The following is a 26,828-nucleotide window of genomic DNA, read 5'->3' as shown; positions in this document are numbered from 1 at the left end:
TTTAGCAGGAGAGCTTCTGTTCATCTAATCCAGCAAGAGTGCTCGTGTCTGATTAGCACAGGATGAACTGGTTCCTGGGAGCAGAGCTCCTGCCATGGTGTTTTGTCTGTTCTCTCCCCAGATCACATTCTGCTACAGATTTCCACATTTAGATGACAGATCTGGCTGCTGTCTGTGGGATTCACCTAGCTGCAACTTCACATTGATTAGCAATTGCCTTGAGGAAATTCAGAGTATCCAGGCAACCAGGAGGAGGCTGCGGATACAGCATCTGGATGGGAAGGAAAACAGGCAATGAAGGAGAGCTCAGAGAAATTAACCTGCAATATATCCATTTGCTTTAAATAGGAAAGTGGCTGTCAACTTCTGTGGTAATTTACAGTGAGGTTAACTGAAAGATCAGTTTGGGCTTCTTGTTAAATAAGTCAAACTGTTACAAACTGTACATTTCAATTAGGTCTGAAATTTAACATATACTTCAATTAGTGTCCTAAAGGCAGTGGCAGCATGGGAGAAAGTCACCCACAGAACAAATAACTCTTACTTATTCTGATTTTTTTGCTGTGTTATCACTAAGTATCCAAGCACATTTAAGGCATGGAAAAACCCTAAAATAAAGCAATGATACTAAAAGTAATAAATAGACAGTGCAACCTCCATGTAGCAGGAGGGGGGCTGGGGAGGCTCAGGGTGTTCCATGAGACAATCTGTGTTATATCAACTGCTACATCCACATAAGAATATATTAAAAAAATAAATCATAGGGAACATAAAATAAACATGTACTTGCGTACGGTATATACAGAAAACAGGAGAAGCAGCTGAAAACACCCTAGCTAGCATAGGGCTGTAGGAATAAAGAAAATGCCCTGTCCAGCCACAGCAGTATGAAACTCTTCTTGCAAACAGTTAAATATTTATATATATAGTCCCACCATGAGGATGTGTCCTATTAGCACCTTCCCTCTCTGGAAGGCAGTGGCAGTGAGCTCTGCAGGCAGGGAAATGCTGCAGTCTGTGGAGGCCAGGCTTCCTCTGCAGAGGAGCTGGGTAGCACCAGCAAGAAGCAGTCACTTCTGGAGAGCCCCAAGAACACTCTGTACCACAAAAACCATGCCAAAATGTGCCTGGACTGCTAGGAACAGCCTTCAACACATCAAACTATGGTTGCAAAGTAAAATCATGCCTAAAAGAATCTCAACTCTAACTTAAGAAGAAAGCAACTAATTCACCTTTTTTTTCTTTTCTTTTTTTTTTTTTTTTTTTTTTGCCAGAGGTGTTTGGGAACCTTTTCCCTGAGATTTGTGTTTTAAAATGCATGACTGCTAATGAACCATTTCTGACAGAGCTCACATTGAGAAACTTGTCATTGAAAGTGCAGAGAGAGGGAGAAGCCAGTCAGGAATGCCACAGGAAATTCAAAGCCACCCTAAACCCTTATCAGATATCTGAATATTTGCTTTTAGAGAACAAGAGTTACTCAGATACCACTTCAGCTATTTGCAGAATGAAGCATTGTGATCAGATGACACTTCAGTACAGCAGCACTCATGCTTAGTTAGCACTGATAATTGTGCATAAACACAACAAGGTGTTGCCTTTTTTTCCTCTACTAGTGATTTAAAAATAACAAGAAAAGAAACAAGCATAGTATTAAGAGCCAAAAACAGAAGAGGAATCATTCTGCAGTGCACAGGTATTAATTAGTATGTGGATATTCAGTGTGACACATTATAATGGTGCTAAAGAAACCATTATGATTTATTGAGTCAATCTCTAGTCTGGAGACAAAAATCAGCATGTCTGATCTTATTAAGCAGAACATGTTCACCTGCTGGGCATCCCCAGCATCTGCCACCCCTCCTCTCCCAATCTTCCCCTCGTGTTCTGCCTGCCACAGGCTCAGCTCTCATTTCCAGGTGGGACTGAGTTGATGACACCAGCAGTAAAAAAAAACAAAAAAACAACTCTACCCATTTTGCTAAAACAGCTGGGGTAGTGTGGCTGCTGCAGAGAAACCCAAGGAGAGCCAGCACATCAGATAAATTAGTCTAAAGGCATCTTGATTTGAAACATGTTGCTGAATACACCTCTCTACTTCGGCTGAAATCCAAACTGCACTATTAATGTAATTTATTATAATCATTAAGTACCACAATCGGAGACCCTGTCTACAGTAGCTAGTTTTATATACTTTGAAAATGTTAGCAAGTCACCCCATTACATCTTAGACATGAGCCTAATGCAGATTACTTATTACTTCTCTTGGCAATCACATAACACTTGTCCTGAGAAAGAAAGATGATGCCTTGACAATAATACTCTATAATGTAATAACCCTTCACTTGTTATAAAGTGCAGCACTTTTTCTTTTGAGGATCACTAAGTGCTGGGCAGGCATTCATTCACAGCCCCACTAAACCCTGGTGATACAGCCATCCCTATTCAAAATTCAGCCACCAGGTCCCTGTCCCTGTGTGCCTCTGCACAGCTCCCATCTGCAGGGCTGCCTGAATTCAGCACAGCCCTCCAGAACTCCCTGGCTTCCACTCTCCCCCTCCTGTTTCAAACAGCAGATAGCTGCAGGCACAGGGCATCTGCTGAAATATTAATGAAGAGAGAAGTAAGTGTTGTTTTAATATTCTCCAGGCCAGTAAACTGAAGTATAGAGCAGTTACCTGATCTGCTCAGGGCCACTCAGCATCTGGGGAAAAAAAACAGGAATAAAATCAGGAAGTGGTGGCTGTGCTTAAAACAGGCCTCCCTTGGGTGCCTGAGAGAGCCCGCAATTCAGATGCAGAAGTAATTGCTAAATAATTAGTAACCTACACAATTACTTCCATGCATCCATCAGTATTTTCTGCCCTGAAGGAGCAGTCAATAAATGCTTGAGACTACAATTACAGTGATTTCCTATCCACCACAAGGCCTGGGCGATGTGCAGCCTAAAAAGAATTTTCCTTCCTAATGAGTGTTATCAATGGGAATTTCTATCTGGCGTGAATGCGTTGTGTGCAGCACACACGTGGGGCAAAATCACCAATGCTGGGGCAGCATGGCAGCTTTGGACAGGTCTTCCAGCTCCAGTTGCTGGATTCATGTGATTAACATGTAGCTTTCATCAGGGGAGCAAAGAAGATGTTTCTGGGCTTTATGGTTAAAAACCACAATGTTAAAACACAAACTGAAGAGCCCAGGAATTAAGGTTTGCCGATGCCCCCTCCCACCTGATTTCATTTTTTGAAGCCTTTTGGGTGCAGAACACACCAGGGAGATGAGAGGTGACCAGAACAGCAGCTGCCTTGCCCACTCTGCCTTCACTGGGATGTGAATCAAAAGCTGCCCAGAGGAACCTATTTGCAGTGCACCAGGAGAAATAATGATGGCATTACGAAGCCCTGTAGGTCAGCAATGCCTCTTTTCTCCCGTTCAACTTGCACTTTCTCTTTTTGCAATTAGAGCACTTTCAAAACCCAGGTTGTTTCTTTGAAAACCTGATACACTCTCCTACTTTTTAATGGCTTCCAGCTGTTCTCTTCTGCTTGTTCTTTATTCTTTCCAAATCAATAATATCTGTATCAGCATCAAAGTCCTGTGTGTTACCTCTCTTCTGATGGCTCTCTGTTTTCTAATCTTTCTCCCAAGAACTTCTCTTCAGTAATTGTTAATAAATGCTTCTGTTACCTCTTCTTCTCCAAGACTTTTCCCAGTGACAGTAACCAGGTGACTTTATGTCCATCTTCTCCACCACCATATGCTGATGCTTACAAATTAAGGCCAGAAGAGTTCTTGGGACCATGGTGACCCCAAACCACCAGCCTGCTCGAGCCACATGAGCTTGGCTGGCACACAAAAACTTCCCCATTCCATAGCATCCCTCTTTCTTCATCTCTAAATCACTCGAGAGCATTAAATCACAAGCAACCCTATCTCTTCCGATTCTGATTCCTACTCAGCACAGCAGGTAGAAATAGATTATTTCCTTTTGTGGGGTTTTATTTCTCTTGTTTAGAATAAGCCATCACTGATCAAAAATACAGTCAAATTTATCATGGTGGAACACATATTAAAAAAGAAATGTGGCAGCAAAATGCAGCGAAAAACAAGTGATAATTAAAATATTTCAGGCTGTAAAGCTGGACAATAACAGAGACTTGGCCATTAAAAGTCTATCTTGCTTTGTGGTTTGGGATTTTGGCAGATTTTTTTTACAGACAAAATTGCTTGTGATTGCAGCATCGAGTCTGAATCACCCCATCTTCCAAGATCTAATCAAGATCAACACTGTCTTGATCAATACAGACATAAAAATAAGATTTCCAAAAAAAAAAGTACAACAAAGCCATTAAAGAAATCTCAGAAGGCAGCAAAATAATTTCTTTAAGCCATAAGTGAAAAATGAACTCTATTTATTTCATATTACAATCAAATAGTAATGTGTCTTGATGCATATGTGCACACATGCATCATCATTATTTGCTTTATTCTTATTGATTTTTCCTTCCATGGGCCAGCACTCCAGAACCACAATGCACCAGCATCACTGATGTCAATGGGGAAAGAAGCTTCTCAGCACTTCTGACAAATTATTCCTCTAAAGTTCAGGCACTTCTATCACCCACAGAAGTGAAATACACATTAGATTTACGAGAAATCAGCCTCATCTTCAGCAACTGAAAAGAGCAAGCCATGAAACCGAAACAGTTTAGCTGCTGCTGCATGTAATCACATAAGCAATGAAATGACTGTGTTGTAACTGTCCCAGATGGATACAGCATTTCCTGAGAACTAATTCCCAGCATGTCCCAGGAGCCAACTTACACACAGTTGCCCATTTTGTCTTTCCAAGTGGAAAGGTCACTAGAACAAACAGATCAGGAAGCAATGGCGAGGCCTCTCAGCTGATCTATTTCAAGCACCAAAGAAAACTAATTTGGTGTTATAATTAGTAACGCGGAGAGGAAAAAGCTCATTTTGGAGAAGAGCTGCTGCTGGAATGTTATCATTGGTGCTGAAGGAGCTAATCAGCTCAGAGAAGTGGAAGAGTGAAACCAAATTATACATTTAGCATCTTCATGCAAGCCAGGTTTGACGCTGCAATTGTCTGCAGTTGGGAATGAGCACAAGGTTTAAAGGTGCCCTTAAAAAGGAGTTTTTAAAGAAGTAGACAAACAGTATTTCAGGACTCTTTCTTCAGACCCTGATCACCAAAACCACATGTGACAATTTTTTCTGTTCATGTTCAATGACTACCTGTCAAAGACTTTGGCCTAGTTGTGTGTAGTTTGTATTTTTAAATGTATCCCATATTTCTTATTATAAAGAAAAATTAGAATAAGGCTAAAAGACTAAGGCTTTTTCAATCTCTCATATTTACAGAAAGAACCATTAAACTTCTTTCAAATGGAAATATGAAATGACTGAGCTGAAGTACACTGGAGGACTTTCAAACCTGTAACGTATTTCTTTTCATTGTCTTGTCAAGAGGTACATTTGAATGTTCTCCTGAGGAAAAAATACACAACCCACTCCAAAAGGAGTTTTCAATTTAAAGGAGCTTTAGACTGCAGATTTAGTTGCACAAATCCTATTGTGTACCTAAAAATGGCCAATTTGCCATGCATTTCTCTGGAGCTTTTTCCTGCTCTCACCCTGGTGACATTTCAGTGCCCCTTGACTGTCTCAGTGCTGCTGTTTGCAAAGTTGTGCTGTAAAAAGGATCAACACAATGGCCCAGGTTAGAAGCAATTATTCAAGAATAAGGAAAAAAAAAAAGCAGTGCATCACCTAGCTGCATCGTGACACACAAGTTGTTGATGAAGGATTTATTTAGGGAAGATGAAGGGAAAGAGAAAGAGCAGGAGGAAAGAAAAACTGAACAAGGAGATGAGCCCTAGTGGATACAAAAAATAAATGCAGAGTGCCCCAGCATTCTGTTATGGGATTACATGTTGGATTTTCCTGGCCTACTGATGTTGAGCTTTTCAGGCAGTCAACTTGAAGGTAAAAGATAAAAGCACAGCAAAATTGGAATTCCCTCTCTTGGCTTACAGAGAAAAGCGAAGCAGAGCACTGGGATGGAAAGCAAGGTCCTAAACTGAGCGAGGGTGATGCAAATGTGGTGTCCCACCACGGGTATCTGAAGTGCTTTTTCACTGCCCCTGGCTCCATACCTTCGTAAGTTCCTACTTCCAGAAGGGTCCCACTTCGCTCCAACTCCAGAAATTCCTCCACAGTCAGAAAGTTATAGTCCACACCAGGCACTTCTCCTTCTCTTGGAGGGCGGGTTGTGCCTGAAAGGAAAAATTAGAATATTATTAGAGTTGTTTTCTTATCAAGAGTTAAAAGGGACAGTAACAAATTTTCACAAAGGTACAACAGTATCTGTAAAGCACAGCTCTGTGAGCTACAAGGGTCAAAAGAAGCTTCAAGTTAGGAGCCCATATAAAAACAAGACAGATTTCAGGTTGAACGGGTGGCACCAATTAGAACAAAACAACTGAGGAATGTTTCTTGTATTCTCAGAAAGACTCTGGCAAAGAAATCTCTCATCTCTGTGTCCAGAAACACAGCTGGAAAAAGTTTGGTACTTGGGAATATGCCAGCAATTACTTTCCTGCTGTTAGTCTTGTCGCTCATACTTCACTAAAACTGCAATCTGTATTACCAGATAAGGCAACTATTTTCCAGGTTCCACTATTCCTGTATCACTATCTCACCAAGTATTCTCTCACATCATAAACATCATTTCTCCCTTGTTTCTTGTTACTGTTTCATCTCTATTTATGCTGTTATTTTTTATTCAGCATTGAAAAGTACCATGAGACAGTTTTGATACACCATTCACACACACATGCTCACTGAAGAGACAACTTGACAATTCTTCTCACAAGACTTCACCTACAAGCTCATTGTTCATTGCTGTTCAGGAATACTTTTGAGTAATAAGTCACACTCAATGTCTCTCTCCAGCACTTGACAATTTCTGTAGTGCCCATGGAGAACTGGCTCTGGTCACTGCCACTCTGCCAGCTCTGAAACTCTTGTCCCTTCTGGCCAATTTACAGCACTCCGAAGCACACTGCAAGTTGAGTCATTTCAGGACTTTTTTCCTAAGATGACTTGGGACACTGAATTTTAGGTCACTGAGCACAGCTTCACTGATAAGGATCCATTTCTTTTCAATAGCTTTTATTTTCCATTACTCTGGAGGCTGGGAGGTGACTGGATTATGTACTTCTGAGATTTAATATAAATGACAGATTTACAGATGGTACAGAAAACAGAATTTTGGAAGAAAGACTGTAGTTAGAGAGTTGGAGGTATCCAAATGCTGTGGCTGAAACCAGTCTGCTGGCTTGGGAATAACTTCAGAGATGTGGAAACCATACCTAACATTTAAAAAAGCATAATTTCTCACTTCTGAGGCACACTCCTGGCCCCTGAGCAGTGTCTTCTCAGTGCATACAATTTCTTAAACCCTCAATAAAAGGACAGAAGAAAGAATAAAGAAGCTGAGCTTCTGGAAACTAATTGGGAAGATTCCAGTTCTCAGAAGTTGAAAGAGCATAAATTTACCATGCCTGCATCTGGCAAATGTTTTCCTCAAGTGCCAGGAAAGCGGAAAGTCTGCTTATTTCCTATTCATCTGAGAGACTGTTCAAGAGGTCAGTCTTGACAGAGTGACACCCTTGAAAGTTTATCACTAGATTAATTTCCTTGATTGACATCCACTTTCTCTAACATCCTCTATTTCTTGTTTCAAAATAGAAACCCTCTTTTTTTATTATTTACCATCAGCCTTCAGAGAGTCTAAAAATTCCTGTGCTTTTTTCCATCATTCCTCCTCTTGGAGCTGTATGAATGGGTGAAGGAGGGAGAAAAAGTAAGGAAGAGGATAGAAATAGTGATGGATATCTCCACCCTGCTAGCAGAATTACTCTTTCCTATTTGGTGAGGACTCAGTCTTGCATTCTTTGTATTTCTGAATCCTTATAGTAAGGCTACAACAGTTTTTACTGGGTAGATTGTAACAGAAGGCAATTTTCTTTCACAGATCTAGTCCAGAGAAATGCTGGGGCTGCACCACGTGCCCCTCTCTGCCCCAGTGCTGGTGCTTCCATCCCAAGGCAGGCAGAGAAGCACACTCAGGTCCCTCCCTGGCACACCAGGAGCATGGAGCAGCAGCCATGTGAACACCTGGGTGGGTGATCCCAGCCCAGATGCCACATCTCCTCCTGAGCACTGACATTGCTATGGAGGCTTTGAGGATCCTCTCCCAGAGCATCCTGTCCTAAACGACTGCCCAAAACCTGGCTGGCAAGTGGGAAGCAAGAGGGATGAAAAGCCACACCAATAACTATGAGCCGTGGTGTGCTGTAGCTGTCCCATGCCTGGAGCACAATGGAAGTGAGAATTGGACTCTGCAGAACTGCTCATCAATCAGTCAAACTTCACCCCCAGCCCTGTGGCACATGGCAAAGATCAGGACGTGTGCTTTCCCAATAACTACTAACACATTGATGAGACACAAAGATCAGGGAACTTCAGGATTGCTTTCACCTTATCTTTTAAAGCCTCTTCATTTCTTTATCTCTATCTTCCCAAAGAGCATATTTATTAATCATTTTTTTCCTTCCTTCTGAATTTTTATAGCGGTGAAATTGCAGTCAGCAGTTTACTAGTGCTGGCTGCCTATTTGACATGACAATTATATCTCTGCCATAATTCCTCTGAGCCACTTTAATGGATCTATTTGTTTCATCTCAGTGTTCTTAATTTCCTGAATATGTTCAAGTAAGAAAAAGAAAAAACCAAAAAACCGCAGCTGTGCCTGCTATCAGAGCGACTGCCTGCAACACACAGAGAAAGCATTAGGAAAGTCACCGCAGAAAAGGAAAACATTGCATCACAGAGATAACATTTGTCACCTCAGCTGGTCTTCAGCAGCAAACTCAGGGAAAATAAAAACTACACTGGCTGGGATATCTTATCTGGGCGAAGGCGAAAAACCCAACAACTTTCCGTGCTGCAGTCTGGAGCAGAGATTGCTTGCAGATGCTCCGGCTGTTATCCTGCTCCACATCTGAGCAAGTGTTAGTGAATGCAATTCAGGAAGGCAGGGGGAAGGGAGAACCCGCCTCCGTTTTTCTTGTAGCAGAATGACAGGCTGCCGGCTGGACACACGCCTGGCAGATGGCATTTCAAAGAGTTTTCATGAACCATCTGGGATGTGTACAATGATTACAAACCACACTTACAACAAAGCCAGAAGGGCTGCTTCACAAGGAGGGTGGGGGGAGAGGGCGGGCGGCAAGAACAGGAGGAAGAAAAGAAAGCCAAGAGGCACAAATTCTCTTTTTTCCCAGGCACAGGACACTGAGAATAATCAGCACCTTCCACCCAGAGCCCTTTCACAGCCTGGAACAACTGCTCCAAGGCTGTGCAGCTTGTGTGTGCACAGGCCAGCACCATCACAGCCTGCCAGCCACCACTGCAGCTCTCTGCTGATAAACTCCAGTTGTAATTAAGTCTCCCACCACTAGCATGGCTTAATTATGTACAAAAGCAAAGCGTGTGTATCCTCCTTCCCCCTTTAAATTGCATTTCAACATCCTTACCACAGGATGGTCTTCAGTGAAGGGGATGACTGTACGTTTTATCAGAGCTAATAGCAGGTCAGACCACTGCTAATGGCAGAATTAATTGAGCACAATGAGAGCTGTATTTAGCCCAAACAGAAGATAAGATACTCCACTCCAGAAGATGAGCCAATCATATTTAAATACGTTTAGTTGCCTGTCTTGTTTGCATTGAAATACTAAGTGGCATGAAATCTTACTGCCTTTAGCTACCAATTTAGCTAATTAATTTGAGCTATGTCCATTGTGTGACTACCTCAGAATTGCTAATGCTGCAACAAGAAGGAACTGGAGGGGAAACTGAGTGGCTACCAACTCCTTCTGCACATTTAATGGCTCATAAGCTTTCAGTCTCATTTGGCCAGCATATTCCACAGCACACAGAACTAGTTTGATGTATTACATTCACAGGGGAATTCCTCAAATTTCCTGTAACCACAGGAGACTTAATAAAACAAAAAACAAGGCTACTGTTTAGCATTGCAATTTTACCTTCTCTTGTGGACTGGGGAAGTAAAACTACATCTAACAGAGAGGCTCCGATGAAATGTTTGCCCAGCTGTTGCTTATCACCCCCAAGCTATCTGCATCCCAGTTTATTCTTGCATCCCAGTTTATTCTTGCATCCCTAATGCTTGGGCCACAGTAGAGGGATCTCATCAAGGGCTGGAGACCCCACCTGAGGAACTGCTTCTAGACAGAGGTAAGTTTGCCCAAGAGAGCTCAGTGCTGCACCTGAACTAATTAGAACTTGTGCACACATGCCTAGAATAACTGGGCTGTGGCTCAGATGTACTGATGACTATCACCTACTATGCTGAATAATTTAAGTGTCCATTTAAAAGACAAATAGCTTCTGCTGTTGTGCTGCCTTATCAAGCATGCTGACACAGACCCCAACACGAGCCTCAATTATACTATGGCCAGACTGTTAATATATGACTCAGGGGCTGTTTAGCTCTTTATCAATCTACCAGGGCTTCAAGTTAAGCTGTTAATATTCACTGATACCCTGCTGCTAAATTAATCAGAGTCTTGCTTATTGTAATCTAAAAATAAGACTTAATGGGGCTGCTGTCACTACAATTGGTTTCATGTTAAAAGAAAAAAAAAGTTCTTGAGCAGTAATACTGTTACTGTGCACCAAAACAGCCCCTAGCAAGTCATTTGGAAGTCACCATTTCAGGTTCAGAATACCTACAACTCCCATTTGTAAGGCAGTGATTTCTGCAAACTCCTCCAGTTCCACTGGCTGGCAGTGACAACCTGGTGAGCCACCAAAATACATCTCATCAAACCACAAGCCATTTGCTCCTCATCTCCACTGACCAGCATCTCTTAAAATGACAGACAATGTGGGAGCTGTACACTCACAGTAATGATAATAGCTGCTGCAACCATATTTTACACAGACGCAAGCCCCTGGTGGTTACCAACAGTGTGTGGAGCTGCAGTAAATAAGGTTTTAATGTGAAGTGTGTAGGGATGCTCCCGACTCAGGAGGCTGCAAAGCCAAGTGCTGCTGTGGGAGGTTTGGAAAGCCTGGGGTGGGAGGAAGGCAGGGTGCTGCTCTTCCCATTGTTCCAAAAAAAAGTCATATTTTTGTTCATTCAGCAGGAAGAGATTGCTCTCATCACCCACAGGGAAAAAGCCTTCAGCTGCCAAAGAAGAAACATATAAGGAAAAACAGCCCCTTTTCCCCTCCCACTGAGTTTGGAGGTCACCTTCTTCCCTCACATCACAGGCTAATTTGGAGAGCCTGCTTTGGCTCTCCTGCATCTGTCACCTATGGTGCCAGAATACTGGAAGGCAGAACAAACTTCACAGATCTGCTAATAGCAAATGGAGAAGGGAAAAGACAGAGACAACCTGGTCTGACTCCAGAAGAGGGAACCTGATCAGCAGCCAAGTTTAAGGCAGAACTTATCAGCAGCACAGTACTAAAAACAGCCTTATCCACATTCATAAAAATAAAGTGTAACCTGTCTGCAAGAAGACACTGTACACAGAACTACCTTATCTTATTGACTTCTGGGGTTACTCAGACAATACCTTATTTTTCCTTCAACAGAAGTAAAAGAAACTGTATTTGGACATCGTTGTGCAAGCCATTATCCACTGTAACCCCACGTACCTGTGGTAAGGGGTCATTCATAGTTGTAACTACATAAAATATGGACATTTCAGACAGGCCCAATCTGTTACAAACCAAACATGCTCAGCTTATAAATACAATTTTCTCCTGAAACTTGAAACTCAGGAAGCCCATTTTGGGATTTTAAATTCCGTCCATCCCTTCTCCAGCCAGAGACTCGACACCTATAAACCCCCAGAACGTGACAAGCATTCAAAGTGCCTTGGTGGTGGAGTAGAAATTCAATCCAAAGAAGAATGTGTCTGCCACTAGAAATTAACTCACAGCCCTGTTAATGATGCATGTGCAGGAAGAGATGCTGATTGACTCTTCCTGGCCACACACACAACTGCAGGACTAAAAGCAAATTTCTCTCACTGTGGTCAGCAGGAACGACTGATTAAACCCAGAAAAGAGCTGACCAAGACAGAATTGTCTTTCTACAGACACGTTTCAGAGAGAAATGTGTTTCATGGCCACAATCTGAAGCAATTTTCCTTCCCTGGGGGAGATGGAAGAGACTTGTATCAAAGAGCTTAGTATCTCCTTCTCCCACCTGCTATTCCAGCAAGTGGCCATAGAAGGATCCCAGAGCAACATCTGCTGAGGAGCCCCTCTTGCCCAGAGGGCTGTGCCAGCCGTGCACACAGCTGCTGGCAGGTTGTCCCCCAGCACACACAGGAGCTGTTGTCCCTCTCTCCGAGCTGCTGTGTCCAGCTGCATCTCCCTGGCCCTTCCCCTCCAAGAAGCACAGAGTGCCCCAAGCCTCACTGCTCAAGTGATTCAGCCAAGCCAAGCCACACAGCACAGCTCGGATTGTGTAAAACCCTCCAGGCAGCAAGTTATTTTTGTCCTTTATAAATCTATTTTTGGTATTTCAGTGGCCTTCCCTGCCACCAAATAAGAACACTGGCAATCTTCAACACATTTATCCCTAGAGCTCTCTGAGGTAGAGAAAGTGGGTTTGTTTCTGGTTAATAGCAGAAGACCAGCCAAACACAGGCTCTCAAAGGACTCCAGGAACCTAATTCTGGAGAAATCAATGGGATTTAGGAAACCCTACAGATGATGATCAGGGCCTAACAGATTAAAAGGGACAAAAATAACTTGCCACCATATCGGGGCTTTGCAAGCTCATCTGTGCGTGCTGTGAAACACCACACCAAGGCTATGCAAAGCCAATTCAGCACCAGGAATTCACTCCCCACTGTAATATCAATTTAAAATAAACTGATAATTACCTGATGATGAGAAGTAAGGGTATAAAACCTGACACACTCCTCAAGAAAGCCACTTTAAAAAGACGTGTTTAAGGATCTATGCCAAATATTCAAACAGAGCATCACCCCCCAGTCTGAGAAAAGTACCACCAGTGGTTCTACTGCCATGGGGTACTTGCTAATTGCAGTTACAGCCTCTTCGTGTGTCCGTCAGAGCATCCATTTGCTTTCTCCTAAGCAAAGAAAAGAGTATTCTGGCACCAAATAAAGCATAAATAATAAATATTCTCAGGTTCACAATAGCAGCAGCTCTAGATCCTTTTCTTTGAGTGATTGCTGTTACCTCACCAGACACCTGCAGCCAAATCCCTCTTATTTCCCACGAGGTGGGACACCCACCAAGAAGATTAAACTCCATGAACTAATGAGTTTGCCATTAATCCCGTGTTCCCAGAGTCCAACAGCATGACATCCACTAATTTAAATGGTGAACTACTGATGAAAAAGCAAACTATGTACCTCCTTGGCAAGAATACCTTAGTTGTAACTATGCACAGTTTTATTCATTTTAATATATGGATTAGTGTAATAAAGTGCAATTTTATAAATCAATAAAGTTGTAGTAATGAGATTGCACTGTAATGTTCTGCTTTTAAATACTGGCACAGAAATGAATGAAAATTGCCATTTGTCTAAGTGTGGATGCAACTTACAGAAAGTGAAATTAGCTGAAAGTAAATTAACAAGGTGATTATATACTTGCACTTATATTCTGTTTCTGTCATATATATATATTTTAAGAAGTTTAGATAATTCTGCAGCCATGGCACACATGTTTATTTTAAAAGATCCACCTTTAATCTATGTAAATATTATCATAGTTACTTTCAGCAGAAATGTCTGTCTTGGGAAAGGCTACGGCTGAGGGTGGTAAATTAAATACATACACTGGATAATTACAGAGCATCCTGATTAGCTGGTTATTTTCAATCCTGTAGATCATTCACTCTGGGCTATTTCAACCCAAGCCCAGCCTGATCCCTGCAGTGTTTCCACATCATCACCTGCAGCCCCACCATGCTGAGGCAGAGCAGTGGAAAAGCACAACATGGATTCAGATGACTATTCCATACAAATGTGCACATCTGTATTAAATACAACAGGCCAAAGGTGTGTGTGGGGAAGTGCTTAAAATACCCTTAACTCACAGGAGACCTGGGATGGAGGGTTGCTCCCATGCATTCAGCACTTTTAAACAAAAAGCTTCATTGTCTTATTTATACTTTCAAATTTAAGGAAGTAGTTTATCAGGAAGTATAACCTATCATGCTCTATATCTCCTTTTTTTTCATGGCTGCTTGCAGAGCTATCTGATTTCTCCAAACTGTCAAAGAGAAAGTGTAGCCCAGTCTGAGAGCTTCATAACTCAAGGATAGCATTAAACCAAGATGTGAACTGGTCCAGTAGCAGCATCCAGCTGCAGAGAAAGAAAACTCCCTGTGATGTTTGGCTGAGTGGCTGGATGAAGGCAGTGTAGTACTAAAAACTGCACTTCATTAGCTATCAGATGTTCACATGGCTTGGTTCAAGTTTTGGGTAGGTTATACAGGAGCAGAACCATAGAATAGGTAAGAAATAAATGGCCCTCAAACCTTTTGCCTGATGCTCCAGACCAAAGGCTGGGAAAAAAAAGGGCTTTGGAAAAGAGGATGGGACAAGACAGCATTTGGGACTGGGTACACTGTTAATTCATACAAGATGAATTGCCAAGTTACAGAGCAAAGACAGACACAAAACCAGGGAATTCTGATCAGCCAAGCTCACTGTTTTCCTGAGGAAAACTTAAGGGTTTTATAAACATTATATAATCCTTTTTGCCTGCCATGAAGTAATGGAGGAATTTTCGTATTTGGAGAAAGACATGCAGTGGAGTTTTGAAGCAGAAATACAGTGAACAAGAACACAATGACCAGTTTTATAAAAAAAATAATGAAAACTTGTTTGGGCAATATGTGTGACTTTTTCAACCAAAAGAATACCCTGACAGTCACACTCCAAGGCCAGAGACTTTAACTTCAGGGACTGGAAGGCTCCTGCAGTGTCTCTCTGTCAATTCACCTGGCTGGTATCCCCCATCTTCATGTCCTTTTTTATCCCAAAGGTTGGCAGTTCACAGCCTCTTGTCTCGGGGTCCCACACAGAGCCTAAAATGCATTTCAATCTCCATCTCAATCTGTAGTTTTTGAGCTCAGCTACCTGGACCAGGTGTATTCCTCAACAGCTCTACTACACAAGCTGACACAACTACTGGAAGAAAAAAATGAAAACTTTTTCTTTAAAACTTGGATACCAAAACATTTTAAATTCCACAAAACAAGATATCCTATTTTCTATTCTACTTCAAGGGTTCAGATGTGACGTATGATCAGGTACCATAATTAAGCTCACAATAAATGGCATTTCCAACATAGACTGAACACCTGCAGTATTTCAATTCAGCTTTTATTCAAAAACAATGTTTGCCTTTCCCACCTGCATACATATGTGCACATATATCCATGAATAGATACTCTGCACTTCAAAGCCACAGTACTAAAATTCAGATTATTTGATGTCCAACAGCTCAGCTGAGATTCTCAATAGAGATTCTTTACCTCCTTTTGCTGTTTGTATGGCTGAGATAAAGCACAGTGTGGATCACCCCTGTTTGGGTGTGATATAAAACTCTTTCTTTCGACTTTAATTGCCCTTGCAGCAGACCTCTAATTTGTCGTTAAAAGTCTAAATGAAACACCTCACCTAAAAACAGGAAAATCAGTTCATTAGTCTAATCTCTGTAAAATTCCACCACAGAAAGAAAGAGTCATCAAAAACATACAGATTTACGTCTGAGGCATTCCCTCAAGTTTGTTTCAGTGACCACATCCAGTCTACTGAAAAGTAAGTCAGAGAGGTTTTTCCCATAAATAAAAACAAAACAACAAAACAAACACCACTACCACCACACCCATTCCTCCACACCTCCACAGGACATCAATATAGTTATTAAAAGCAGTGTTTTTCCCTGAGCTAAGTACATGGAAAACACTGTCTCCATGGAATACTTTCTCCCATAGCCCAGAGCCATGAACTGCTATAAAACCAATGGACTTGGAACTGTGATAACCTCATCACACTCTTGGAAAGTCAGAGTCTCCTGTGGCTCCTCAAGTTTTGGCTCTGCCCACTCACCAACCCTTGGTTCAGATGGCTCTTTTCCCCTCACAAATCCTCCTTGACCTTTGCTTAGCAATTTTCCAGCTTCATAGTCAATACTGACCAAAAAAATGCAAATGCCTGTGCTATAGCAAGGAGGATGCAGACTATAGAAATGTGCACTCATGCAACCATATGGATGCACTTGCTGTAAAACTCAAGGGAAGGACTAGAACAGACAGCAAATCCACCCAGCAATATGCACATTTAGGCACTATTCCCTACAGATCCTGTCCCTTAATTTTACCTGTCCTTAACTGCCACCAATTCCTGAATTTTTTTTCAGTAGCTCTGTATTCGAGGCATGTTTTAGTCCTTCATGATTGCTATCACTTCAGCTGGTTGAAAACATTCTCCTGGTTCACTTTCTGTGATGCTGATTAGATAACAGCTCAAGATGCTGAAAAAATGCCAAACCTTGAGAAGCTGATTGGTGTTTGAGTTTCAGATTCATCCCCATTGATGACTGGTAAGTGCAAAATATAAAAGAAATCAAATGCATACATTCAAAATCTTTTCTTGCCTCATGGAAATAAAGGCTATTACAATATTTTGTTATTTACAGTTCCTTTGCTGAAAATTCCACATCCACCAGCTCTGACACAAAAAGAACTTGCAGTTTTCTAAGTGCAATAGCGTATCAGAGAAAATTCAAGTTACAGTACATTCTCCTCACTTTTAATTAAAACATTTCCTGGTACAGTAAAAGCCTGCTGGTTAGGTAGTGCATAACTCTGCATCTTTGCAGTCCAAAATGAACTGTCATGTTACTGATAATGTGTACAAGCTTCTCCATTGATTTTATTGCTTTTCCAGTTGTACACAAACAATAAAAACCTTGCCTACAAATCCTGTCATCACCTAGGAGTTTCGTAGGATACACTCTCACAGAGTGCTTTACACTGTCTTTCTGAAGCCAAGCAACACCTCTATAAAATACCCCAGTGCTTGGCTGAAATGATCTTTGCTTCATTTAATCTGATTACTTCTAGTTCTACCTCTCTCTGTTAAATGTCCCTGCATAGTCATTTACAGCTCTGCGTTCACACAAAACAATCATTCTATCACATTACCCACTCCATCATTTTATTAGCTTCTTGCAAAAAAACTTCTGCAAGTGCCCCAATTTGAGGTGCCATTTTAAATTCATTTGCTGGTTTATCAATGGCCTGCTGGTGTTGACTGGGCACCAGACAACACAAGATGCCCCACGGAGCTGTAACACCAGCAGCTCCAACTTTCACTGCCGTGAGTAATTCCAGAGCATCTCCAGGTCCCCACCACCACTGGTTTGAGTCCAACATAAATAAACAGCACATAATAATTATCCTCATGCAACTGTCTGGCAGCCCAAACAAATGAGCTGTTCCTTGTCTTGTCTCCAATTCCCTGCAAAGAAAAACACCACCAGGTTTTAGCTGGCAGTTGTGTTGGCATCACACAGAGGATAAGGAAGAAATAAATCATCAATACCCAATTACCTCCTGGGCTTAGCCACAGTTGGTGGAGGGTGTTGTGATCTGGGCTGTTGATGAGACAGTTTCCTCAAAAATCTGATTTCTCATGCTGCTAGATCACTACATGCCTGGAAAGTGAATGCCTGGAAGCACACACTCAGATCCAGGCTTTAGAAAAAAACCCTGAGATGATATTCTCTCAGAAGTATCTGTATGTTATTAGAGGACAGTTGAGTGATTACCAGAGATAGACTGCTTTTCTTCAGGACAAGAATATCACATGACAGATAAGACCTTACTAGAAAAAAAAAATAAAGTTTAGATTTAAACTCCAGCACTTATTTTCAAAGTGTGAAGCATTTATCCTTTGACAGCTGTATTGAGTCCTTCAGAGGAGTGATGCAGGTGAAACCACTCTGCCAGACAGATGCTGGTACAGAACTGATAATGGGACTTGCTGCAAATCACCTGCTCAGTTCAAAGCACACAAGTATCCCAATTGCTTCAAGACCAATTTCTGTGATTGGTGTTAAACACATGCTCCAGCTTCAGCAGGATAACAGCCTTGGGGCAATACATGTTTTGCAAATAAAAAAAAAGAAAAATTAAAAAAACCCTTGTCTTTTGGTTCTGACTCAGGACACTGCTGATTTAAGGTGGTCCCTGCTGCCCATAGCACTGATGGAAGTGACAAGGCTGGAAAGAGCCAGCCCATCTCCCAGCACCATTTTTTAAAGAAAGATTCTCTCATCCTGTCAAGGACCTGTTGCAGAAAGGCAAAAGAAAACAAGAGAGAAATCCCTGCTACCTCTGCCACTGCAAGATGAGGGTTACCAAAGACCAATGAATGAGACATCATTTCATTGGAGGCATTTTAAATACTTAAAATAAAAATAGAATGAACACCCCAATCTTCCACCGCAGGTCTCGTTTGTCAGTACATTTGCCTTCAAAATGCCTCCAGCAAGGTGGGAAGATGAAACTGTGCCCACTTTTCAGATGGGTTATGGAGGCACAGAACAGCCAAGCTGGCAGACCAAGCCCAGAGACAATTAGGAAGGAAAAAGCAGAAGCTCACTCGTGTCCCACAGTCGTGTGGTTAGCAGACAATGTTTGGGAGTTAATAGCATTACGTGCTCTGGGATTCTCATCTGTGCAGATCAACGTGACAGGCCTTGGTGATGGCTTCATCAGAGGGAACTGCTGACTCAATATTCAGACATAATGGCAAGAGCTGTTTATGTGCATACATTGAAAAACAGCAGATGACTTCTGGAGCAAAACACATGGGGAAATTCTTTCTCGAGGCAATACAAAAGAGCCAAAGTAGCTAAAGCACTTTCCCACAGTGACTGTGCAGTAAAGTAAATTAGAGTTCTGAACAGCAACCATCCATTATCCCATGTATTTTTAGCAATTCTGAGATTAATAACTGTAAAGGGCCAATAAAACACTACTAGAAGAGAACACACATCTTTTTGATGAACTGCCACTCACTCCGTTCAGATCACTTCATACCTCAACAGTAAATCTGAAGTTTGAAACATTCACTATAGCATTTTTTCTACCACTACTGCCATTTAAATTATGCTTTACACTTTCTAGATGAATGAATCACATTAATTATTTCTTCTTTTCCTTCTGACTGTTCAGCCAAATTAGGCTACTTCTAGAGTTGAAGGGGAAAACGCAATCATTAACACTTCTAAACATCCATTTTGCAGAAAAACACGTGGAAGGGAAGACATTCCTGTGAGCTGTGAGAAATCATTGTCTATTACACAAATGCCATCTTCTCCATTATTGTTGTAGCTGTCTTTCATCCATAAAAATTTTACTTGAGATAGGATAACATGGTAAACAACTGTTTGAAAAAACTATTTGAAAATCACAACTGTGTGTTGTTGTGAGACAACCATCAAAATAAATACAAAATTATTAGCACTTGTGTTGGGAGCCAGTTCTACTAGGTTAGAATTGTAAAACCTGCAGCTTGGAGAGATTAATTCATCTCTCTTCTAACTCTTATCAGTTCTTCCCAGCCCTCCATCAGAGACCACAAAACTGCTATTCCGAGAGCTGAAGCTGATTTCCTGGATCATTTTACTCAATGGGAATCTCATTTATTATTGAAAATAACAGAAACTTGACCTTCCCTGGAGACTTTTACAGAAGTTCAGACTGGAGGTGAATTTGTCCAACCTGCATAATGCAAGTCAATTCCTCCCAGGGTAAAGCAGCATTCAAAGGGAACAAGGCTGGTAGAATTGACCCTTTTATGCATAATTAATACAACCATTGATCAGCCACAGATTGGATTAGGAATTTTTCTGAAAGCTAAATGCACAGCAATGAACTTACACACTTTTGAAAAGTTAAACTTTGAGAAACCTGCTTTGATCAATAAAAGGTTCTTGCTACCACAGACCTAAGCAGGTATTTTCTGTGGCACACAGATCAGGGTCGTTCACAAGGAATGCCTCACCACAGACAGACTGCTTTTCTTCAGGACAAGAATATCACATGACAGGTAAGACATTACTAAAAAAAAAAAAAAAATTAAATCTAAACTCCAGCATTTATTTTCAAAGCGTGAAACATTTATCCAGTGGCAGCAGACAGTGGCAGCTGTGACTCTTGCTCCTCACAGATTTACATAGAGCCTCTCTAATGGACAAGAGTGCGATTTCCTGGTTTATTCCCCACTTGATGTGTGCAAATGATTCCTATTAGGATCAGTGGGAGCATGGAGAGTGTGGCCATGAGAAGAAACAATGAAAGCTCAGGTGCTGAAGATATCCACAGGCTTTCTGTGGTACTATTTCATGACCTTTAGCTTACACTCCTCATCTGTTTGGAAACCATGACTACAAGTTACCACAGTGTGTGAATTTACAAATAGCAATGAATTAATCTAGAGTGGTGTACCTGCTAGTCAGGTAGCAATGGTCACAGTATTTATAGAACTGGATTTATAAAGCTACTTATTCTCAGACATCCAGTGCCTGCCTTTCTTCCTCCCAGCCCTAACAGTAGTAGCAGAGGAAAATGAGTAGTTTGTTTTGTATACTCTGTTACACAGCCCAGAAAGGATTTCAGATTCCCATGATGATATTTAAATGTCTAGGTAAAAACTACACCATTTACAGGTAGCTTTTGGGAGAGTTCAACATCAAAAATTCAACTTTGCAGGAGGACTGGCTCTACACTAGCAGCTACAAGCGGTGCCAGTGGTCAGTGGCTTTGAAACTGTGAAGAGCAGAAAAATAACTCTCCCTATCACGCCTTTCAGGATGATGCTTAGGTAAAGCTGCTCTTGCCTTCAGGTAGAGGAATGGATTAAATTACTTCCTTCAAGGTCTCCTCTGAAGTTTGCAAATCACAAGAGCAGGCAATACTGTAATCATGTAGCAGAATTTCCAAGAGGACGATGTTGTTGTAAATTATGTCAGAGTTGTAATGTGTGCTGGTAGAAGAGGTTTTTTCTTTTCAAAGGTATCCAAGCCAACTCATTCATCTGTTTAGAGCAGGCCTCTTTCAAATGAGTTTTTACGAAGTGCACATCTACACTGCAGTCACTTGAGGACAGAGCTCAGCAGCCAAGTATTTATGGATTTGTTAGGGCAGGTGCTGCATCTTACCAAGGGCAAGAGATCATGTGTCTGGATTATGAACAACACTCAACTTCAAATCCAGCCAAGGACCTTTACACTTCTGTGATCAAAACCCTCCAGCACAGATGGAGCCACACAGTGAACCACAGAATATCCTGAGTTGGGAGGGACCCACAAGGATCATCAAGTCCAACTCCTGGCCCTGCACGGGACACCCCAACAATCCTACTGTGTGCCTGGAAGCATTTTCCAGACCCAAACTCTTCCCCCAAGATGCTGGAAGCCCGCGAGGGCTGGGAGAGGAAGGAATGACAAGGGAGCAGGGATGGAGCAGGGATGGAGCAGGGATGGAGCAGGGTGGGACTAACAGCTGGGGCTCTGCCCAGCTCTGCACACACCAGGATTGTATTTAGTGATTTCTATGTGTACATTTATATATAGATATATATCCTTATACAATTGTTCTATACAGAACTGTTACATATTATCATATACAACCCTGTAGTATGTTTGTTACAGATCATTACAGCTGCTGGGACCAAAGCCCCTTCACTACAGAGGCTCCAGGGAGGGACCCCTCTTACCCTCCCCATTGCCACAGCCAGACCAGCTTTCCTCCCCATGGAATTCCAGCCCGGCATCCCCACAGCACAGTCTGGCTCATTCCATAGAGCCAGTTATTCACAGTAACACAGAAAATGTCCAAAACGTAAACTCCCTGCCTGGTAATTCAGTTTTTACACTGCAGCTGCTGGCTGCTGCTGCCTTCCCTCCTCTGTGTGCCGGGACCCCGATACTGCCGGGACCCCGATAATGCGGGGACCCCGATAATGCGGGGACCCCGATACTGCCGGGACCCCGATACTGCCGGGACCCCGATAATGCCGGGACCCCGATACTGCCGGGATCCCGATACTGCCGGGACCCCGATACTGCCGGGACCCCGATAATGCGGGGACCCCGATACTGCCGGGACCCCGATACTGCCGGGACCCCGATAATGCGGGGACCCCGATACTGCCGGGACCCCGATATTGCCGGGACCCCGATATTGCCGGGACCCCGATATTGCCGGGACCCCGATAATGCGGCGACCCCGATAATGCCGGGACCCCGATACTGCCGGGATCCCGATACTGCCGGGACCCCAATAATGCGGGGACCCCGATACTGCCGGGACCCCGATACTGCCGGGACCCCGATAATGCCGGGACCCCGATAATGCCGGGACCCCGATACTGCGGGGACCCCGATAATGCAGGGACACCGATCCCCCCGTTCCCCCCGTTCCCCACTCACCTCCGGCAGCCGCAGCCTGCTGACCCTCACACCTCCGCACGCAGCCTTATATAAACTCCCGATGCAGATTAAAGGGTCAGAAGCTGGCGAGGTGCTGCGTTCCCACGCAGATAAGCGCGGTGCCGCCTGCTCCCGCCCCCTCCTCACCTCCGAGCGCCCCTCGCCCTCCCCGACCCACCCCCGATCCATCCCCGACCCATCCCCACACCCCTGGCTGCTGGCTCAGACTCACACAGCCCCTCGGGCAGCACAGCCTGGCAGCTCTCAGCAGGCTGCACTGGGATTTCAACAATACCAACTAATTTTAAATTATATCCTGTCTGACCCTGGAGATAGTTGTGGATGATGATCGTGGTCCAGGCAAATCAAAGCTGGTAACACCCAACTGAGAGAACATATTTAGAAAAATGAGAGATGGATGAACCAAAAGGCCCATGTTCTTCAACTCTCAGCTTTGTACAGGGCTACAGTTTCTGGCTTAGCACATCAGGAGACCATGGTGATTTATTTATTTATTTATTTTCCTTCCTTCCTTCCTTCCCTCCTTCCTTCCCTCCTTCCTTTCACCAGTTCAAGCAGTTTCCCCCTCTCTCACAAACAGGGTTTCAGTCCCTCTCTTGGACAAAAATAGGTGAGAACAGAGGGAATAAATGCCTGATTTTTGTATAATTTCAGTTATGTCAGATTTTCCCCAACATATATCAAAATTTTTTGGAGCATGTCAGTTGTTAAGCCTGTTAAATTAGATTACTCTCTTCCTCAGCTGCTTCTACCCTGCAGCAAAGGCAGGGGACAACCTCTGTTCCTCCTGGAGACTGAAATTGCATCATTGCAGGTGTTCTGGTTACCTTGGCCCACAGGCAGCACATCCACAAGATGTGCTTTCAAATGAGTAGCTTGGACCTTGGGATAAGGTCCTGACCTTCTCACCAAAGATGGATGAGAAGTTCAGATGGGGACACCCCTCCCACACTGGAACATAAGGCCACTTCTATCTCCTTTTTCCACTAAGTAGTAATGGCTACAGAAGACACCAGTTGCTGCACCCTCGTGATCTGCTTCAAGATACACTTCTTGTCACCAGCAGAGCAAAGGGAAGAGCAAATCTGTCACAAAACTGCACTGATTCATCTGCAGCAACAAGCAGGACTCATTTGTCAGATCATCCAGATATGAAGGTGTTCCTAGTGGTTGAAGCCTGCAAGGTTATTTTTTTTTCTGCTTGGAGAACCTGAAGAAAGGGCAAAGTTAGTTACATCCCTCTCTGAGAGCTAGCTTGGTTCACATGCTAAGATTAAAGAGCATTCTGATATGTAAAGGTCTGCATGATGGGCTCACACCTCAGTTAGGAAAGTGTAAGAGAGCAGCAGAGTTATGCTCATTGCTTCTGGAATAAAAGAAGAAAAAAGGTCTTCATCACTCACTAAGAGCTTCCTAGACCTATTTCTAACTCATTTCAGTGCAATTCCTCCCTTATTCTGTGCACATCCTGATTTTGTGAATGCTGAATTTGTGCTATAGAGGTAAGCCTGGTTTAGAGGGGTCAGTAATTTCCTACATCCCGTGCTCAGAAGTGGAAAGGGTTTGCCATCAGACAGAAAAGCACTAAAGACCTGTCAACACTTTCTAGGCAACAAGTTTAAACAAAGTCTCGTATGAAAAGCTTCCTGCCCTTGCCCCTCTCCTTGTGCATCTCTCAAAGGACGTGCAAATAGTTAATACTCAATTACCTCGATAAAATTGCACATCTCCACTGCTCTGCATGTTTCACCTCTTGGCTCAGTGAAAACAAATAAGACATCATTGCTGGAGTCTAGGTGCCTGCAAACATACAAATAAGGACCAGTAGTGCAGAACAGGAATGCATTACCCTTTCAAAGCTCTGCTGACACATGGGTCCGGGCTTCATTATCACCTCTGGAGTTTACAGCAGTGTATGCTATAATTAGAAGTGTGTCAGAACTCAGAGAGAGCACTCCAATCATCACTGGTCTCTGCTGGCATGAATGTGATAAGCAGCAGAACATGAGGCAGAATTTCTATCCGAGTTCTTAAACAGGGATGAGCTACCACCCTCTCCTCCTGTTTGAAAAAGACCATACTGAATGTTTCAAAGAAATCAGGCTGGTTCATTCTGTGGAAGCCCTTGGTTAATGCCAACCTCCTGCCTTTAATTCGGGATGTTGGAAACAGGGCAGGGGGTAATAGGAGGGAGAGCAGACTGCCGTGAAAAAAAAGGGTTCAAAACACCACTCAGAACTTAAAGAAAAACAACAGCAAAAAGCTGACCTCTCACATGTCAAGCACCATTTTCATAAAGGATTAAATACATATAAAATATTTTTATACAACTGTACTAATAGGTTGTTAAATATGTATACTCAAATGTTTCCTGGAGTAGAACAGCTCTGCAGGAATCATTCCTCACCCTTAAATATTCACAACATTTTGGCAGACTTGCTAAAACCGAAGCCCACATATTTTTTTTTTCTTTTGCTGCAACCTGCAAATCATTCTGTGCTTGTGCATTATTGATATTTTCATGGCCCTTTGCTAGCTTCAGGGGCTTAATTGTTTTGAGAAAGTGCATTAAACCCCAGTTTGTAACAAGCTTTTACACAACAGACATCCCAAACAGGAATTTTTTTATGGGTTTCTTTAACTGCTTAAAGGCTGATTGCACACACTTATCTCTCACCACTGGAAGGACTATAAAGCTAAAGTGAGATTTTATATCCCCATTTCAGGACACTAAAAAGTATGGTGCTGTAATAGAAATGCTGACATTATCCAGTTATGGTGGTGCAACCTCTCTACCATAATTATGTACAGTTGGAGATAATAAGCACTGCTGATTCAGGAGAAATTTCTGATTGGCCTGGAAGATGGAGAAGTGCTGGATAATCTGTTTCCTGAGTGGCAACAGCAGCCCTAGAGAGCATAAACGGAGGAGCAGAGTCGGCAAGGAAACAACAACAAAGTCCAATCACAACTCCTCAGAGATGCTCTTACTCTTTTCCTTGTTCATGTGATTGCAAGAGACCTATAGGACTCATTCAGGACTTGTCCTAAAAGGACATTGTGACATTAATCTGGAGGATTGAGCAACACCAATGGCCAGGAAAGGTTTGATGACGTGACTGAGTCCCAGTCAAGAGAGAACAGAGCCCTGATTTTAAAAGAACTGTGTTCCTTTCTGGCTGCTGAAAAACCAAAACTCTTTGAAATTACACAAATTCACCACCAAAAATGAAGGAAAAATAAGAAAAATATCTAAACATGCATGTGCAGGTTAAAGCTGTCTGAATAACCTGCAAAAAAATTGCCTTGAAATCTCTGATATATGGAAAAAAGCCCAATTAGAACTGCTTCAGTGAGTTTTTCTTCTCTTTTTTTTCTTTTTGAAGAGGGATAAGGTCTTTCCCTTCTTCCACTTTGCTTTGGGAGATGGTTGGGAGGGGAGAATCTGACAAGACAAGAATTTTGGTGAAAACTATTAATTCAGTTCAGTGTTTCCCTGTACTGCTTCTCCTGCCATATTTAATTTTTGTTACATATTTACACACTAAATTTCCTATTAAATGACCATCCTCTGAAAAAAAAAAAAATACTTGTTTGATTGATGCAGAAAGTTCCAAATGCATCACTATGGCTGGCTCTAATTACTATTAATAAATACATAATGAACATTGATAAGATTAACAAACCATTCCAAAAATTTGTTACTATATTCACTCCACAGCTGAAACTCCAAATTAGCAGTAATGCCAGCAGGCTATTAATACTCTGAGACTAACAAAACACAGGCAGATCATACAAGGATGAGCTTGAATTTTGCAAAATAAAATATCCGGGCAAATATTTAGCACAAAAGAAAAAAAGGTGTAAGTTAATATTTGTTTAGCATGGGGTATTATGGAGACAGATGAGTGGCAGTTGCAACATTTATTTGGAGGGAGGGAATGTATTGAGGCAGTGGAGCACAACGTCCTCACGCACGGCATGGGACAGAGTTGCTGAGTGTCCCAGTGGTCCCTTGGTGCTGGTGATTTTTAGGAGCATGGCTCCACAGCCAGCTCCATTCCGGGGCTGGCAGCAGGTAAGGATAAGGGAGAAGGGCCCTCCTGGCACCAGTGCCAGGCTCTGATGGGTTCAGGGGTAAAAGCTGCTGGGAGCTGATGGAGGCAGGATGTCACAGCACCTGTCTG

The 26,828-nt window shown here is 42.5% G+C and overlaps 1 protein-coding gene across 1 annotated transcript in view; it reads right to left on the bottom strand.

The window, feature by feature from the left end:
• MAGI1 (membrane associated guanylate kinase, WW and PDZ domain containing 1) overlaps positions 1-26,828 on the bottom strand; it is a 332,032-nt gene that overhangs the window by 79,802 nt on the left and 225,402 nt on the right. The window contains exon 3 of the mRNA XM_062500989.1: positions 6,174-6,293. Coding sequence (XP_062356973.1) covers positions 6,174-6,293 — 120 coding nt within the window. The remainder of the gene's footprint in view (positions 1-6,173; positions 6,294-26,828) is intronic.

The sequence above is a fragment of the Cinclus cinclus genome, chromosome 12, assembly GCF_963662255.1.
Source record: "Cinclus cinclus chromosome 12, bCinCin1.1, whole genome shotgun sequence".
NCBI lineage: Eukaryota > Metazoa > Chordata > Aves > Passeriformes > Cinclidae > Cinclus > Cinclus cinclus.
The sequence above is the reverse complement of the archived record's forward strand: the minus strand, read 5'-3'. Positions and strand labels throughout refer to the sequence as shown.